Source organism: Chiloscyllium plagiosum, unplaced genomic scaffold (assembly GCF_037043375.1).
Source record: "Chiloscyllium plagiosum isolate Xiang-an unplaced genomic scaffold, Cpla_swu_hap1 HiC_scaffold_9, whole genome shotgun sequence".
Classification (NCBI taxonomy): Eukaryota; Metazoa; Chordata; class Chondrichthyes; order Orectolobiformes; family Hemiscylliidae; genus Chiloscyllium; species Chiloscyllium plagiosum.
In genome coordinates this window covers 25,003,968-25,023,624 of record NW_028270147.1, presented here as the reverse complement: position 1 = coordinate 25,023,624, position 19,657 = coordinate 25,003,968, and the positions used below count along the sequence as shown (strand labels likewise).

The 19,657-nt window shown below is 41.1% G+C and overlaps 1 protein-coding gene across 2 annotated transcripts in view; it reads right to left on the bottom strand.

The window, feature by feature from the left end:
* Positions 1–19,657, bottom strand: part of LOC122554209 (polypyrimidine tract-binding protein 2) — an 81,380-nt gene that overhangs the window by 9,613 nt on the left and 52,110 nt on the right. For both annotated transcript variants that reach the window (XM_043698864.2, XM_043698865.2), the window contains exons 9-10: positions 3,872–3,952; positions 2,392–2,498 (exon numbers count right to left, since the gene is read on the bottom strand). In XM_043698864.2, coding sequence (XP_043554799.1) covers positions 2,392–2,498; positions 3,872–3,952 — 188 coding nt within the window. The remainder of the gene's footprint in view (positions 1–2,391; positions 2,499–3,871; positions 3,953–19,657) is intronic.

Here is a 19,657-nt window from a genome sequence, read left to right as displayed (position 1 = left end):
CAGAACCTCAAGCTGATCTACAAATCTTCTCAAAAACTCGCTAGCATATATTTATGCAATTTAAGTCTCTTCACCACTTAGCATTTTCAGTTTACTGACAACCTAGCTCTGGTGCATATCAGATAACTGAGTGGTCCAATGTCTCTTCTATTGACTTTTGCTCGCCTAAACCAATCCAAGCAGTTTGCTTGCAGTTCTTCTGGCTTTTTTCAACAAAATTACAAACCTATACCCCCAGGAAGCCTTTGTACCACTTAGATTCTCGATTTTCCTAGCCGGAGGTACCTCCTTATTAAAACTAAAATTCACATCTTATGTTTAAATGAAATGTCACCTTTGCTTTTGGGTTGTGCACAACACTGGCTAGACCAGCATTAATTAACTTCCCTTGAGCAGGTGAAGCCATCTTTTTCAACCTCTGCAGTCCACCTGATGTAGGTGCAATAAATGCTGCTTGAACCCAGAGCAATGCAATTAAGAAAGCACACAGTTCCAAGTTGAAATGGGAGGATAACTGACATCTGCATGGCAGTATTCCCATGCATCTACTGCCCTCATACTTGAAAAAAAAGGTGGGGAATGCAGATTTGATAAAGGAAGCTTGGCAAATTGCTATTAGGCATTTTGTAAATGGAATACATTTCTACATTGCATGGAGTGAATATTTAAGTCAATAGGATGTAAATCAAGTGGGCCGCTTTGTCTTTGACAGTTATGTGTCGGACCGAGTGTCGAGGTGCATTCATCCAGGCAAGGCGAAGCGAGTTATCACTTTCCTGACTGGTGGCTTGTTGGAGGAAGGCAATCCTTGGGAAGTCAGATAACTTGCATGCTACAGAACTTTTACTTCAGTATTTATATGGCAGATCCATATCAGTTCCTGGTCAATGGTAACTTGGGGATTCAACGGTGGGGACTCAGCAATGGTCATACTGTTGAATGTCAAAGGTCAGATGACTAGACTTTTTTTTTCGCTTGTTCATAGTCATTGCCTAGGATGAGTATTGCATGAAAGTCACATGTCAGTTTTGAGCCTACACTTCAATTGTGTCCAGGTTTTAATGCATACAAGCACAAATTATATCAGTATTTGAGGATTTAGAAGTGGTACTGAACACTGCAAATGCAAACATCTCCACTCCTGAATTTAAGTTGGAGGGAAACTCACTGACTGAGCAGCTGATGATGGTTGAGCCTAAGACACCTTCCTGAGAAACATTTTAGAGATAATCCTCAGGTTGAGATGATTGGCCTCCATCAACTACAGCCATCTTCCTGTACTAGGTTAGATTCCAACCTGTGGAGAATTTTACTTTCCACTGACTTCAATTCAGCTTTTGTTCCATTTCATCTCACTTGGTCAATAAGCTGGCTTGATTTCAATGAGATTCCTGATGAAGGGCTTATGCTCTTAAAGCTGATTCTCCTGCTCCTCAGATACTGCCTGACCTGCTCTGCTTTGCCAGCACCACATGCTCAACTTCATGGTCAGTCGCCTCATCCCTGGAATTTAGCTTTGTCTACATTTGGATCAAGGCCATAAATTAGATGGCAGCCAAGCTAGAACCTGGTGTGTGTCAGTGTGCAGACTACTGTTAAGTACATTTGACATTACAGACAGTCAAAGATAACTGTCACTTTGGTGATGGAGAAGAGTGATGGGATGGCAGCTGAGCAAATTAGATTGATCCTTCTTTTTGCAGACAAGACATAATTGGGCAATTTTCCAGAGTCCTGATAGATGCTTTTATCGTAGCTGTTGTTTCAGGCCAGCTTGAAATATAGCTGGTTCTTGGATATGCTTGCAGTATAAAGCTGGGATTTTTTTAAGCCCGTGACTTTTCTTATAGTCAATGCCCTCAGCTTTTTCAAGATCATTAACATTGAAACTAGCACTAAAAAGACAAATGAATCAGAAAACAATTCACTCTCCACTTAATGACAGTGAGCTACTTAATAACTCATCAATTGCATGAATTTTGAAAAGTACTCTACCAATCATCTAGGCACAAAATTATAGGTTAAGAAAGAAAAGTCAGGTATGAAAATTGAGACATTTGAGGCATTTCTTTCATAATTGCTAAGATTATTTCCAAAATAGCAATCTGAACTGATAGACTTTATTAATATCATGTAGACAACCGGACCTAAAGCCCTCACCTTATTGCCATTATTTTCCACCTGCACTTGTTATTGTTAACAACATTCATGAATGCCAGTAATTTATTTGATCATAAATTTTCTTAGCCGGTAGAACATGAAATATACACATATACAGTATAACAAGACACTGGATAAGGAAGACAACAAATGTTAGAACAATTTAATGAAATCAACATACTCTGAATATAAGTATGAAGCAAAAGATTGTTGAAAGAAATAAATTATTACCTCGTCATTCAGATTGCTAACCAGAAGAACACTGTGGTTGGCAGAAGCAACTCCAGACATTGCTACACGCCCAGGCATAGCCAATGGGCTCAGGGATCCTGGAACAGCTACAAGAGAAGATCAAATACATCATCAAAATAAAATTAATACTAGTTACCTGGAAGTAAACGTCCCATACAACATAGGGGTTCTGTCTTGACTAGAGACTGAAGACGAGTTTACTGAGCTAACAGCAGAATTGTAGGGCAATTTTCTGATTCACATGAAATGGCTACTGGATTGCTGGAGTTGGCATCAGTGGCTCCAAAGGTAGGTTACTGAAACTTGGTAGAATTTCTACTGCAAGCAGCAATTTGTATAATGAAGAGTGTGGACTGGGCTGGGTGAGGCTGGTCACTAAAGTTCTCAGAAGCAAATAAGACCATCCATGTTTACTCATTCATGATTTTCAGTACTTAAGACCACACAGAAGAGATTAAGTGGTAATTGTGAAACTTCAGTTCATAAATGAGCTTCTGCTCCCAGTCATGGTGGGTTAAGAGAAACTGATGGCAACAAAAGTGAACAATTAACAAAAAAGTTAAATTGAGTGGTGACAATAGGACTACTCACAAATTTCCTCAAAATCACAAAATAATCCCTGCAAAGACAGTATGATCATCCAGCATCCTCTCTCCACTACTCAACACCTCATACAAGTTTAGTTCCTAACAATTAATGAGATTAAAATGTCAGTAATACAAATTTCCTTCAATAAGTGACCTGTATAAACAACTGGAATTTAAAAATATGTATGCAGAATTTTAGCAGTGCTGTGCTTAGAAAGTTATCAATAGATTTCAGCAACTTGAAAATTGTTGTTTCAGCATGATTAACCCATTCAGGAAGCTGGATGCCATCTTATCCACAGATTTATACTATGATGTTTTGCAATCCTAAATACTGTTCAGTACAAACATCTGAAATTCCAATCCCACGAATCCAAAATTACATGATGAAATACCCAAGTAAACTGGAAAAGGGTTAATTTTCTATGGACTAAACAGTGTTACATCAACCTTACCTATAGGCTATACTGCAAAAACAAATTTTTAAATTTTGTTTTATTCATTCATGGAAGGAGAGGGTGTCACTGATTGGGCCAGCATTTATTACCCACCATACTTGCCGTTGAGGTGGTGGTACTGAGCTGCTTTCTTGAACTACTACAGTCAATGCGCTGAAGGAAGAACCATAGGTGTTAGGGAGTGTGCGTCAGGATCTTCACCCAGCAATACTGAAGGAACAGAATTATATTTCCAAGTCAGGATGGTGAGTGGCTTGGAGAGAATTTGCAGGTAGTACTGCTCCCATTTATCTGCTACCTACATCTAGTAGTATTTTGGATGGATTTCAAAGGTGCTGTCCAAGAATTTGGTTTAATACCTTGGGTGAAATGCAGGTCCAATTTACTTAGCAAAATTATTAACGCAATTCTAACCTGCAGACTGTGCAAAGCTTAATGAGGTTGGGAACCCAGAGCCTCCACTGTATGGACTGGACATCATTCCTGCTGGAGTACCTGAAAAACGGAAGGCAAAAAAAGTCACCTCAATTTGCTTATACAGTCCAGATGCTTGCAATCTTTACTCAATTAAAGTAATTTAAAAATTAGCACATTCATGTCATTATAGTAGTAACTGTAGGTCAATACAACATGTAACGCACAGATCCGTTTCAAACGGAAACGGAGTTACAGATGACCAAAACAGAAACAGACCCTTCGTTCAATTCATCGATACTGATCAGGTATCCTAAACTAATCTAGTCCCAATTGCCAGCATTTGGCCACTATCCCCCTAAATTTTTCCTATTCATATACATTTAACACTTAAAAGGCATCTGGATGTGTATCAGCCTCCTGCACCTCTTCTGGCAGCTTGTTCCATACATGCACCACCCTCTGCGTGAAAAAGTTGTCCCTCAGCTTAAACCTATAACTTCTAGGTTGTGGATTACTCTACCCTGGGGGAAAGAGAGACCTGGCTATTCACCCTATTCAGACCCTTCATGATTTTATAAACCTTCCAAAACGTCACCCCTCAAACTCTGACGCACTAGGGAAAATAGCCCAGCGTATTCAGCCTCTGCCTATAGCAGAAACCCTCCAATCCTGCCAACACCCTCGTAAATCTTTTCTGAACACTTTCAAGATTCACAACATCGCCCTTATAGTAGGGACACCAAAATTGCACAGTACTCCAAAAGTGGCCGAACTGATGTCCTGTACAGCTACATGACCTCCCAACTCCTATACTCAATACACTGACCAGTGAAGGCAAGCATTCCATATGGCCTCTTTACAATCCTGTCTGCCGCCACTTTCAAGGAAGTATGAACCTGCACCCCAAGGTTTCTTTGTTCAACACCACTCCCCAGGATCTTACCATTAAGTGTACAAGTCCTGCCCTGAATTGCCCTACCAAAATGTAACACCTCATAATTATCTCAATTAAACTGCATCTGCCAATCCTTGGCCTATTTGATCAAGGTCCCATTGTACTCAGGGGTAACCTTGTTTGTCGTTGACCCTTAAGTTTTATTCTTGAATATATATACTTTTCACTATCAGCCTCAATTTGACTTTCCCTTAGAAATGCATCTGGTTCTCTCTTGTACTCAACTGTATTGCTGGCCTCAAATGATTTTCTTGAGAAAATGTTATACAACCTAATGCCCTTGTCCAAGATTTTTTTAAAAAAAACAAGTCAAACTTCAAAGACATAGCTCATGTGGTTGATTACTCAATCTCACTATCCAAAAGTTTATCACAAATATGAAATCTCTAAATCTATATACAATTAACGGAATAAGTAAATTATAATGGGAATCATCACGACCCTTCAGAAAATCAATGCAAATCCAAAGCTGATGCTTAAAATCGGGAATAAAGATAATTCTAGAAACTAATATGTAGTTGATTGAATTTTTAAAATGAGATTGAGAGCTTTTTATTAGATAAGGGTGTATTTTATCCCCTTTATTAGATTAAGGAATATGGATCAAAGTTAGGTAAATGGAGTAGAGGTATAGATCACGATCTAATGGAGGGGGAGAAATCTCAGCTGTGCAGTCTATTTTCGTTCATATGCAGTTGCTTAAAACTGATCAATTCTTGAAGAGTAATTTTATGCGAAGTTCTCTTCTACTAAATAAAATAACATGGGGTCATTTAATTAATATTCTCTTAAAATTGAGATCTTAAAATATATTCAAAACTGGCATCCATGAAGCACTGAATCAGAATTTTATTCAATTACCATCTATTACTTCATTTTCACTTGTCAACTCTCGAGTGAATTCACTAAACAAAACATAACATAACTGAATCCTTCAGTCACCACCCGCTTCTGGATTCTCTACTCAAAACAATACTTCTCTACATATTTGTTAGGTAACAAAAATCCACAAATTGAATGAAACCAGTCATGCCATATGTCACTCATCATTCCAATACAATGAAAATCATGTCTCTCAAACTTGATTTGAGTTATTTGAAGTAACAAAGAGGATTGATGATGGCAGAACAGTAGACATGATCTATATGAACTTCAGTAAGGTGTTCCCCATGGGAGACTGATTAGCAAGGTTAGATTACATGGAATACAGGGAGAACGAGCCATTTAGAAAAAGAACTGGCTCAAAAAGGTAGAAGACAGTGGTGGAGGGTTATTTTTCAGACTGGAGGCCTGTGACCAGTGGAACGCCACAAGGATTTCATCATTTATATAAATAATTGGATGTAAGCATAAAAGAGGTATAGTTACTAAGTTTGCAGATGACACCAAAATTGGAGGTATACTGAAGGTTACCTCTGATTACAGCAGGATCTTGGTTAAATGGGCCAATGGGCTGAGTGGCAGACGGAGTTTAATTTAGATAAATGGGAGGTGTTACATTTTGGGAAATCTTAGCAGGACCTATATATTCAATGGTAAGATCCTGAGGAGCGTTGCTGAACAAAGAGACCTTGGAGTGCAGGTTCACAACTCCTTGAAAGTGGAGTCACAGGTAGATAAGATAGTGAAGGTGGCATTTGGTATGTTTTCCTTTATTGGTCAGAGTATTGAGTATAGGAGTTGGAAGGTCATGTTGCGGCTGTACAGGACATTGGTTAGGCCACTGTTGGAATTTTGCGTGCAATTCTGGTCTCCTTCCTATTGGAAGGATGTTGTGAAACTTGAAAGGGTTCAGAAAAGATTTACAAAGACGTTGCCAGGGTTGGAGGATTTGAGCTATAGGGAGGGTTTGAATAGGCCAGGGCTCTTTTCCCTGGAGTGTCAGAGGCTGAGGGGTGACCTTATAGGAGGTTTACAAAATCATGAGTGGCATGGTTAGGATAAATAGACAAGGGGTGGGGGAGTCCAGAACTAGAGGGCATAGGTTTAACGTGAGAGGGGAAAGAAATAAAAGAGATCTAAGGAGCAACATTTTAGCACAGGAGGGTAGTGAGTGTGTGGAATGGGCTGGCAGAGGAAGTGGTGGAGGCTCATACAATTGCAACATTTAAAAGGCATCTGGATTTGTACATGAATAGGAAGGGATTGGAGGGATATGGACCAGGTGCTAGCAAGAAAGACTAGATTGGGTTGGGCTATCTGGTCGGCATGGACAAGTTGAACCGAAGAGTTGGTTTCTGTGCTGTATATTTCTACGACGCTGACTATTGCAGCACTACCTATCATCCTGCTCAGTAGTCCATGTGGAGCAACCTTCCTGAGCAACATTTGCTAGCACACAACCTCTAAACTTAAAATGGTTTTAAAAAAATGAATTAAGTTGCATTATTCCCTTCAGAGACTGGAGCTAACAACTCCTTGATAACTCTCCGCTATGCCATTTCATCACTAGCTTCCAGGTAGTCTGTGGCACCATTATTTCTACCACATTTACTTTTAGTGGTTAATTTATCAATTACACACCCAGCAAGCAAATTATAGGGTCATAGAGTCAGATGTACAGCACAGAATCAGACCCTTTGGTCCAACTCATCTATGCTGACCAGATATCCCAAACCTATCTCGTCCCACTTTCCAGAACCCAGCCCATATGCCTCCAATCCCTTCCGATTCATATACCCATTCAGGTGTCTTTTAAAATGTAGCAATTGTACCAGCCTCCACCATGTCCTCTGGCAACCCATTCCACACACGCACCACCCTCCGCATAAAAAGGCTGCCCCCCCCTTCGGTCTCTTCTATCTTTCCCCTCACCCTAAACCTATGCCCCTAATTCTGGACTACTCCACCCCCAGGGGATAAAACCCTGTCTATTTACCCTATCCATGCCCCTCATGATTTTATAAACCTCTGTAAAGGTCACCCCTCATCCTCTGATGCTCCGGGAAAACAGCCCAGCTCATTCAAACTCCTCCTATAGCTCAAATCCTCCAAGCCTGGCAACATCCTCGTAAAATCTTTTCTGAACCCTTTCAAGTTTCACAACATCCTTCCAATAGGAAGGACACCAGAATTGCATGCAATATCCCAAAAGTGGCCTAACCAATGTCCTGTACAGTCACAACATGACCTCCTAACTCCTGTACTCAATACTGACCGATGAAGCAAACCTTCACTGTCCTATCTACCTGCGACTCTACTTTCAAAGGAGCTATGAACCTGCACTCCAACACTCCGTAGGACCTTACCACTAAGTGTACAGGTCCTGCTAAGATTTGCTTTACCAAAATACATCACCTCGCATTTATCTAAATTAAACTCCATCTACTACTCCCCAGTCCAACGGCTCATCTGATCAAGATCCCGTTGTAATTAGAGATAACTTTCCTTGCGTAATGTCTTTCTATATTTTATTGTAGAAATCTTTTTTCATCAAAACAATTTGATGTTGTCCAAATTTTGAAATTATGCCCAATCCCAAGCCAGATCATTTAAACAATGAATACTGATCCCAACATGATTCTGGGCAGACCATCACTCCGTTTCTGTCAGCTGTAACTAACTTTAAACCACCATTTTCCTGGTGAGCTCATAATCCACTTTTTCGTGCCCTATTTCAATATGCTCATTCTTTAGTCAGGATCCCTTTTAAACGATTTTTAAAAATAAAACTTGTCCAAATGTCTTAACATAAATCTTGAGATGGGACTTGAACCACAGCTTCCAGACTCACTGCGCTACAAAGGTTTTAGAAATTTACTTGATGCTAATTTAAAAGGGCTGTACCTGATATCAGTTAGAAACTAACAGACTATAATTGCACTCTTCCCTCATTCATTGTTGTTCCTTTAGTTTGAGGAATTAATTCAGAGAAAGCACCTTTGTAAATGAAGAGCTCTCCGGTCAAGCCAGTGTTGTGCAACTTTAAGCAATTTCCTCACATCCCCTAAAAACGTCCTGCTTTCTGGTTACTGATCCCACCATCAAGGGGAAAATTTAATCAACCTGGTCTACACCGCTGAATTGTATATTTGCATTCAATGTCAACCATGCCTAATTCAGCAACCATACTGTCAGCATATACAAGTCAATATGCCTTGATGTACTATCAATCTCTTTTTAAAAAAAAGAGTCAAAGGATGGAACAGAACAGAATAGAAAGGATGCAAAAATTCAACAAGTGTTAATCCAAGAATCTCAATAATTCAGTCTATCGTCGAGTATTACTTTACACTCAAGTGCAACAGAAAATAATACACGTTACAGATATGATGGAAGGTTGGGTGGGATGTTCTTCAGAGGGTCAAATGGCTTCCTCCCAAACTGCTGTGGTTTGATGATTCTATGAACCTTTCCAGTCAGAAAAACACTTTATTAAATGATGATTTCTAAAATATATTCACCCAAATCTTTAAATAAATGAAGCAGGTTAGCCAGACATGGTAGACTGCAGTAAAAAAATAAAATGCATCTACATTTTTTTCTTGAATATATTCAGTGATTTGGTCTCCATTATGTTAAAATTTCCACTGGGTCACCAGTAAAGAAACCTCTCCCTTCAGTCCAAAATTCTGTAATTAGAGAATGTTATTCTAGCCACAACCCTGCACCCAGTCTGTCCAGTAGTATCAGAATTATACACTTTTCAAACCAAACCCTTCATTCTTCCAAATTCTCAAATACAGATCTGAATGACCCAATCTCTCCGTATACAACATACTTGCTTTCACAGAGATCAGGCTGGCGAAACTTCATTGAACTTCTGTATGGCAAGTGCATTTTGTTTTGAAAGATAAAACAACTAAAACTCTGCAAAATACTTCAAGAGTATTAAGATTCTGTTTCAAAACATTCTTGCTCCTCTACTCAAATCCCCTTTCAATGAAGGCCAAGATACAATTTGCCTTAACTGCTTGCTGCAGCTACCTACTTTCAGTGATCGGTGCACATGGACACCCAAGTCTGTTGGTGCATCAATATTTTCCAACCTACCATTTAAATAATGCTCTGCCTTCCTATTGTTTATAAAACCAAAAAAGGAGGACTTCACACAACCACATCGTACTGCACTTTTCATATCTGTCAACTCATGCAACCTGCCTAAATCACCTTGAAGGTCCTTTTCTCTCTTCATCACTCAATTCTGCCTAGCCTGCCCTCATCCAAGTTGTTCACTTTAGCAGGAAGATTAAAAAAAAGCGAGTGCTAAAGCAGAGAACCAAAGCAGAATTGTGAACTGTAGCTGTAGAAGAATTTAAAGTTTCAAGTGAGTGAGTCACAAAATTAGTTTGGCTAACAGGTTGCTATCCCTTATTATGGGATAACTCAACAAAGATTTAGATTATATTAGATTAGCAACAGTGTGGAAAGAACAAGTCCACACCGACCTTCCGAAGAGTAACCCACTCAGCCCCATTTCCCTCTGACTAATGCACTAACACAATGGGCAATTTAACATGGTCAATTCACCTCACCTGCATATCTTTAGATTGTGGAAAGGAAACCTACAGACACAGCGGTAATGTGCAAACTCCACAGTCACCCGAGGCAGGAATCGAACACAGGTCCCCGAAGCTGTGAGGCAGCAGTGCTAGCCGCAGTGCTAGCCACCGTGCTGCCCCAATGGGTATTATATTTCATTTAGAGTATAGGTGAGATCACATCCCCAATGTGTGCAGTTTTGGTCTAAAGAATGGATGCAAATGGATTGGAGGTCTTTCAGAGGTTTACCAGACTGATAACTGGAATGAATGGAGTGTGTTACGAGGATAGGCTGTGCAGCCCAGGCTTGTTTCCACCGAAGTTTAAGAGCAAGGGGGAATTTCATTATGCAAGATCCTCAACGGTCTTGACAAGGTAGATGCACAAGGGATAGTTCTTCTTGTTGGCAAGTCCATTACTTGGGGACTGTAGATATCAGGATTAAATAGGAATTTGGAATTTGAAACAGATCAGCCATGATCTTATCAAATAGCAGAGGAGATGAGAAGAATTATATAACAGGGGAGGCCAAAAGGGACTGAACAACATGTTCTGCACTTGTTTTGCATGTTCATTCAATTATTAAGAATTGTATAGCAGGACAAGAAAGAAGTGTCAATACAGTCAAATGGCTGTATGAAAGGAAAATTGTGCTTTGACCGATTGAGTCATCCAGCATGAAAACACATCTTTTGGCCCAACTTGTCCATGCCAACCAGGCTTCCTAAACAAAACTAGTGTCATTTGCATGTGTTCACCCTATATCCCTCTTAAACCTTTCCTATTGACATATCTGTCCAAGTGTCTCAGACGTTGTAAGTGTACTTGCCTCTACTAATTCTTCTGGCAGATTGTTCCATGTACGCACCACCCAGAGAGAAAAAGTTGCCCGTCACGTCCATTTTAAAAATCTTTCCCCGCTCACCTTAAACCTATGCCCTCTAATTTTGGAATCCCCTACACGGAGGATGAGACCTTGGCCATTCATCTTATCTATGTTGCTTGTGATTCTATAAAGGTCACCCCTCAACCACCTACACTCCAGAGAAAAAACAAATACCTACGCAGCTTCTCCTTACACTCTCCAGCCTTGGTAATATCCCTGTAAATCTTTTGACACCCTTTTCAGTTTAATAACATCCCTTCTATAGCAAAGCATCTAAAACTGTATGCTGCACTCAAATGTGGCCTTACTAATGTGCTGTACAAGCTATAACATAACATCCAAACTTCTGTACTCTATGCTCTGACCAATGAAGGCAAGCATGACAAACACCACCTTCACCACCCTCTGTACCTGTGACACTACTTTCAAGGAACTATGTACCTGCACCCCCAAGTCTCATTGTTCCATACTGCCCAGGGCTCTACCATTAACTGTGCAAGCACTGCTCTGGTTTGTCTTAGCAAAATGTAACACTTTGCATTTACCTCAATGAAACTCCATTTGCCATTCCTCAGCCCAGTTGATTAAGATTGTATTCAGAGGTAACCTTCTTCACTGTCCACTATTCCACCAATATTGTTGCCATCCACAAACTTACTGATCATGCCTCATTCTCATCCAAATAGTTTTATATAAATGGTGAACAGTGGATCCAGAACACCGCTGATCACAGGCCTCCAGGCTGAACAACCTAAGCTATCCTGTCTCATACCTTCAAGCCAATTTTGTATCCAATTGGCTCGCTCTTCCTGAATTTCATGTGATCAAATGTTACTAACCAGTCTAACATGCAGAATCTTGTTAAAGGGCTTAATAAGGTTAGTGGACAGTAAGGAGGTAGTAACTAAGGTAAAAACAATGACTGCAGATGCTGGAAACCAGATTCTGGATCAGTGGTGCTGGAAGAGCACAGCAATTCAGGCAGCATCCGACAAGCAGCAAAATCGACATTTCGGGCAAAAGCCCTTCATCAGGAATAAAGGCAGAAAGCCTGAAGCGTGGAGAGATAAACTAGAGGAGGGTGGGGGTGGGGAGAAAGTAGCATAGAGTACAATAGGTGTGTGGGGGAGGGGATGAAGGTGATAGGTCAGGGAGGAGAGGGTGGAGTGGATAGGTGGAAAAGGAGATAGGCAGGTCGGACAAGTCCGGACAGGTCAAGGGGACAGTGCGGGCTGGAAGTTTGAAACTAGGATGAGGTGGGGGAAGGGGAAATGAGGAAGCTGTTGAAGTCCACATTGATGCCCTGGGGTTGAAGTGTTCCGAGGCGGAAGATGAGGCGTTCTTCCTCCAGGCGTCTGGTGGTGAGGGAGGGGTGGTGAAGGAGGCCCAGGACCTCCATGTCCTCGGCAGAGTGGGAGAGGAAGTTGAAATGTTGGGCCACGGGGCGGTGTGGTTGATTGGTGTGGGTGTCTCGGAGGTGTTCCCTAAAGCGCTCTGCTAGGAGGCGCCCAGTCTCCCCAATGTAGAGGAGACCGCATCGGGAGCAACGGATACAATAAATGATATTAGTGGATGTGCAAGTAAAACTTTGATGGATGTGGAAGGCTCCTTTAGGGCCTTGGATAGAGGTGAGGGAGGTGGTGTGGTAGTAACTAAAGCCTGTAAGGAACTAAAGCTTCCCCATAGTCACGCTAGGGGTCTGAGTAGGCAGGGAGCAGACGAAGAGCACAAACGGACTGGTAGTCTGAGGTGCAATTGTTTAAACACAAGTAGTATAGTAGGTAAGGCAGATGAACTTGGGGCTTGGATTAGTACCTGGCAGTATGACGCTATTACTGAGACTTGGTTGAGGGAAGGGAGTGATTGGCAAATAAATATCCCAGGATATCAATATTTTAGGTGGGATAGAGGGAGGTGGTGGTTTGGGGGGGGTGGGGGGTTGCGTTACTGGTCAGAGGATATCACAGCTGTGCTAAAGGAGGGCACTATGGAGGACTCTAGCTGTGAGGCAATATGGGCGCAGTAACAACATTGGGGCTGTACTTCAGGCTTAGCAACAGCGAGCGTGAGGTAGAAGTACAAACATGTAAACAGATTATAGAAAGATGTAGGACCAACAGGGTGGTGGTGATAGGAGATTTTAATTTTCAACATTGACCATGATTCATTTAGTGTTTGAGGTCAAGATGGAGCAGAATTTGTAGGAGCATCCAGGAGTGTTTTATAGAGCAATACGTAAATAATCCAAATCGGGAAGGGGCCAGCCAGGTGGTTGAAATTTCAGTAGGGAATGGTTTTGGGAACAATGATCACAATTCTGTAAGTCTTAGAATACTCATGGACAAAGATGAGACTGGTCCTAAAGGAAAAGTGCTAAATTTGGCGGGGGGGGGGGGGGGGGGGGAGAGAAAGAAGAGAAGAAAAGCAGCCAACTTTGCCAAAATTTGGCAAGAGCTGGGAAACGTGGATTGGGAGCAGCTATCTGAAGGTAAATCCACATTTCATGTTCGGAAGGCTTTTAAAGAGAGGTTGATTACAATGCTGGACAGATGTGTCCCTGTGAAAACGATGGATAGGTATGGCAAGATTAGGGAACCATGAATGACAGGTGAAATTGAGAGACCAGTTAAGATGAAAATGGAAACATACGCAAGGTCTCGGCGACCAAAGACAGACAAAGCTTTGTAAGAATATCAGGAATATAGGACCAATCTGAAACGAGGAATTAAGAGGGCTAAAAAGAGGCCATGAAATATCTTTAGCAAACAGGGTTAAGAGAAATCCCAAAGCCTTTTATTCATGTATAAGGAGCAAGAGAGTAACTAAAGGGTTGGCCCACTCAAGGACAAAGAAGGGAAGTTATGGAGTCAGAAAATGGGTGAGATTCTTAATGAGTATTTTGCATCAGTATTCACCAAGGAGGGGACATGGATGTTGAGGTTAGGGATAAATGTTTGATTACTCTAGGTCAAGTCAGCATAATGAGGGAGGAAGCATTAGGTATGCTAAAAGGCATTAAGGTGGACAAGTCCCCTGGTCCGGATGGGATCTATGCCAGGTTATTGAGGGAAGCAAGAGAAGAAATAGCTGGGACCTTAACGGATATCTGTGCAGCATCCTTGAACACAGCAGAGGTGCAAGAGAACTGGAGAATTGCTAACATTGCCCCCTTGTTTAAGGAGGGTAGCAGGGATAATCCAGGTAATTACACAAGTGAGCCTGAAGTCAGCAGCAGTGAAACTGCTGGAGAAGATATTGAGGGATAGGATCTATTGCCATTTGGAAGAAAATGGGCTTATCAGTTAAAAGCATCATGGTTTTGTGCAGGGAAGGTCACGCCTGAACAACTTAATAGAATTCTTTGAGGAAGTGACAAAGTTGATTGATGAGGGAAGGGCTGTAGATGTCATATACATGGACTTCAGTAAAGCGTTTGATAAGATTCCCCATGATAGGCTGATTGAGAAAGTGAAGTCGCAGGGGGGTCCAGGGTGTACTAGCTAGATGGACAGAACTAACTGGGCAGCAGAAGACAGTAGTAGTGGAAAGGAGTTTTTCCAAAATGGAGAATTGTGACCAGTGGTGTTCCACAGGGATCAGTGCTTAGACCACTGTTGTTTGTGATATACATAAATTATCTGAAGGTCCAGGTGGTCTAATTAGCAAGTTTGCAGATGACACAATCTGCAACTTCACCAATCTTAGTGAAGGGGACTGTCAGAGAATAAAGAAGAATATAAATTGATTGGAGTGTCGAATGGGAAATGGTAGATGGAGTTCAATCTGGGCAGATGCAAGGTGATGCATTTTGAAAGATTCAATTCAAGAGCAAGCTTTACAGTAAATGGAAAAGCCCTGGGGAAAATTGATGTACAAAGAGATCTGGGTGTTCAGGTCCACTGTACCCTGAAAGTGGCAATGCAGGTTAATAGTAGTCAAGGCATATGGCATGTTTTCCTTCATTGGACAGTGTATTGAGTTCAAGAGTTGGCAGGTCTACAATTGTACAGGGCTTTGGTTTGACCACGTTTGGAATATTGCATATAGTTCTGGTTGCCACATTACCAAAAGGATGTGGATGCTTTGGAGAGGACACAGAAGGTTCACCAGGACATTGCCTGGTATGGAGGGCACTAGTTATGAAGAGAGGTTGAATAGATCAGGATTACTCTCATTAGAAAGATAGAGGTTGAAGGGTGACCTGATTGAGGCCTACAAAATCATGATAGGTATAGGCAGGATGAATAGCAAGCATCTTTTCCCCCGCTCCAGAATGGGGACTCAATGACAAGTGGTCATGAGTTCAAGGAGAGAGGGGAAAGTTAAGTGAGATGTGTGTGGAAAACTCTTTATGCAGACGGTTGTGGGTGCCTGTACCTGTGTGGAAAATGGTTTTTTTTGTTCTTAAGTCCATGTAGATGTCTACCATTCTGCCTTTATCTCCTTGGTTACCTCTTTAAAAAAACCCTCAATTTTCAGAAACAATTTACCACAACAAAGTCATGCTGATCTTCCCTAATCAGTCCTTGCTTTTCCAAATGCTAGAATCTCTTCCAACAACTTACCCACCACTGACACTGTAGTCACCAGTGTGTCATTCCCTGGCTTTTCCTTGCAGCCTTTCTTAAAAACAATGGCATAAATTAGCCACATTTCAGTCTTCTGATACCCCACGATGGCTTTCAATGATACAAATATCTCTGCCAGGGGTCCGGTAATTTCTCCCCTAGCTTCTCAATGTGCTGCGATACACTTGATCTTGTCCCAGGCATTTAATCAGTGTTTAAAAAGCGCCAGCACCTTCAGTTGTGTAATGGTTGCCTAGTTGATCATTAAGGCACTCTATTCTCTCCCTAGTTATGCTTTTGCCCTTTAAAAAAAAAAAACATTTTTAGAATATCTCTGGATTCTGGGTCCCCTTTTAGACCATCTGATCTCCCTCTTCAAAATGTACTCCTACACCTCCAAAATTCCGAGAGATTCACTTGGTCTCAGCGGTCTATACCCGACATCTCTCTTTTTTGACCAGTGCCTCAATATCTCTAGACATCTAAAATGTTCCCTACTCCTTTCAGCCTTGTCCTTCACACCAACAGGAACATGTTATCCTTGAACTCTTATCTGTCTTTTGAAAGACAGATGTCCCTTTACTTGTGAACAACCTGCCACAAATCAACTTTTAAAAAAGTTTGACTAATAACATAAATATTGGCTTTGCCCCAATTTAGAATTCAAGTTGTGGACCTGGCCTATCCTTTCTCAATTACTGTAAAACTAATAGAATTATGGTCACTGGTCCCAAAGCAGTCCCTCACTAACACCTCAGTCACTTGCCCTCCCTTATATATTAGAACTCTGAGGAAGTAACAGCAAAATAAAAGAGGGATCTTGTAGATGTGGTGTAATTAGATTTTCAGAGGGACTTGACAAGGAGGCACATCAAATGTTACACAAAAAAAATTAGCTTTAGTTTAAGGGGGTGAAGAGAGTTGGAAGGTGGGGGGTGCAGGGGAGAAACAAAAGAACAGTTACCGAACTGGTTGCCTACAAATGGGTTATTTTTCCACTGACAATGTTGACTGGCACAGGGATCAATGCTGGGGCTATTTACAATGATATCAACGAATGAAAGGGTTTTTTGTAAACTTTGATGTAACCACATAAAAGACAGGCAGGTGATTATTACATGAAAAGGACAAAAGCAAGTCTGCAACAGGATACAAACAGGTTAAGGGCATGGATAAAATAATTGCCAGACTGAATATAAAAGACAGACAATATGAATTGTTCACTTCGACTGGGAGACTAGAAAAGCAACATATTTGAATGGATACTGCAAAACACTTTAGTACAGAAGGATATTGGATCTGATATTTTTTAAAATTTAACCATGGGAAGTGGAATCGCATTTCTTCCCCATCCTTAGTAGACCTGCAGTTATTAAGAACATCCCCTCAGTTCCTAGCTTCTCCCACGAGAAGAAATAGGTTTTCCATGTCAAATCCCCCACACAGTCTTATGATTTAAAAGGTCATTCTCATTCTTCTAAATTTCAAACACAGGCCCAACCTATTCAACCTCTCCTCATATGAGGTCCTTCCATCCCAAGGATCAACCCATTGAACAGAGACAGGATCGCAACCAATACCACACATCTTTCCTTAAAAAGATGCCAAATAGCATAAGTAGTAAGTGATAGACAGAGCTAAGCAATTCCATAACCAATGGACTAGATCTAAGCTCTGTGCTCCTGCTAGTCATGAATGATGGTGGATAATTAAACTGACTATAGGAGGCTGCTTTACAAGTATCCCCATCCTCTGAGAGAGCCCAGCACAACAGGGAAAAAAAAGGCATGATAAATTTGCAATCTCCAGTCAGAAGTGTGAGTGGATGATCTCTCTCAATCTCCTCTTATGCTGGGGACCACTGAAGATACCAGTCTTCAGCCAATTGAATTCACAATAATCAAGAAATGGTCGGTGGCATTGGATATTGCAAAGGCTTTGGACCCTGATAACAGTCCAGTGATAATACTCAAGATATGTGCTCCAGAATTTGTTGCTCCCTTAGTGAAGTTCTTAAACAGAGTTACAATACTAGCATCTAATAATATGGAAGATTTTCCAGTTATGTCCTGTACACAAAACGGACTAAGACAATCCAGCCAATTATTAATGTCAGTCTATCAATCAATAGAGACAGAATGTGTCAATGTTAGAGACAATCCAGCCAATTATTAATGTCAGTCTATCAATCAATAGAGACAGAATGTGTCAATGTTATCAAGCAGCGCCCGCTGAGCAATAACCTGCTCACTGATACCCAGTCTGGGATCGACCAGGGCATCCTGCTTGACCTCATGACAGTCTTGGTTTCAACATGGACAAAAGCACAGGATTTCAGAGGTTGAGTCAGAATGACAGCCCTCAACATCAAGGCACACCCAACGGAGTGTAGCATCAAAAGGAGCCCCAGCAAAACTGGGTACTGGTGGCAAACACTCCAATGGTTGAATCATGCCGACCACAAAAGGAAGATGGTTGAGATTATTGGAGATCAGTCTTCTCAGGAGTTCCTTAGGGTAGTGCACTAGACCCAACCATCTTCAGACACTTTAACAACGATGTTCCCTCCATCATAAGGTCAGAAATCGCACAATGTTCAGCTCAATTTGTGAATCCTCAAATACTGAAGCAGTCCCCATTCAAATGTAACCAGATCTGAACAATTTCCACACTGGAGTTGACAAATGGCAAGTAACATTCACCCCACACAAATGCCAGGCAATGATCATTGCCAATAAGAGACAGTCTAACCACCACTCATGACATTCAATGGGATCCTAGGAATAACACTGACCAGAAACTCAACTGGATTGGTCATATAAATAAAGGCAACAATAGCATGTCAGTGACATGAAGTACTTCAGCAAATAACTCACTTTCATGCTTCCCAGAATCTATCCTCGATCCACGATGAGAAGATAGGAGTGTGATGGAATACTCCCCACTTGCCTAGATGCGTTCAGCTCCAACAAACAAGTTTGACATCATCCAGGACAAGCAAATCTGCTTGATTGGCACCACAATCACAAGCATCCACTTAGTCCACCACTGATGCTCAGTGGTAGTGTGTACTTTCTACAAGATGCGCTTCAAAAATTCAAAAGATCCTGAGAGAGCACCTTCCAAACACACAACTACTTCCATCTAAGGACAAGATCAGTAGATACATGGGAACACCACCAATTCCAAGTTGCCCTTCAAGCCATTTACTATCCTGAAATGGAAATATATAACATTCCTTTATTGCCACTGGATCAAAATCCTAGAACTCCCTCCCTTAAAGGCATTGTGGGCTTACTGACTGCAAATAGACTGAAATGGTTCACTACCACCCTCAAGGACACTTGGGACAGGCAATAAATACTGACCAGGCCACCGTGGCCACCTCCCATGAATGAATGGGGAAAAAACAAGGATCAGAACTGCTCAGTATTCCAGCTATATAATTTTTGAAGGATCTCACTATTTCCATACTCCATTCCCTTTGAAATAAAAACCGACATTTTGTTTATATTACCTGAACTTTGATGCAAGTATGGTGTTTCATGCATAAGGACTCACAAATCCTTCTGTGCCATAGCTTTCTGCAGTCTTTCTCCATTTGAGTAATATTCAGCTCCTCTATTCTTCCCGCTAAAGTACATAATCTCACATTTACCATTATATTCCATTGGTCAGGTTTTTGCCCACTTGCTTAATCTATAACCCTCTACACACAGCATCACAAATCAACATTTGCCTTCGCATTTACTTTTGGATCATCCAAACTTGGCTAGAGTGCTTTTACATTCCTCCAAGTCATAAATATATATTATCTTAGAGTTTAAGAGAGGAAGAAGTGATCTTATAGAAATATAAAAGATCCTTAGGAGACTTAGCAGAACTAACGCTTG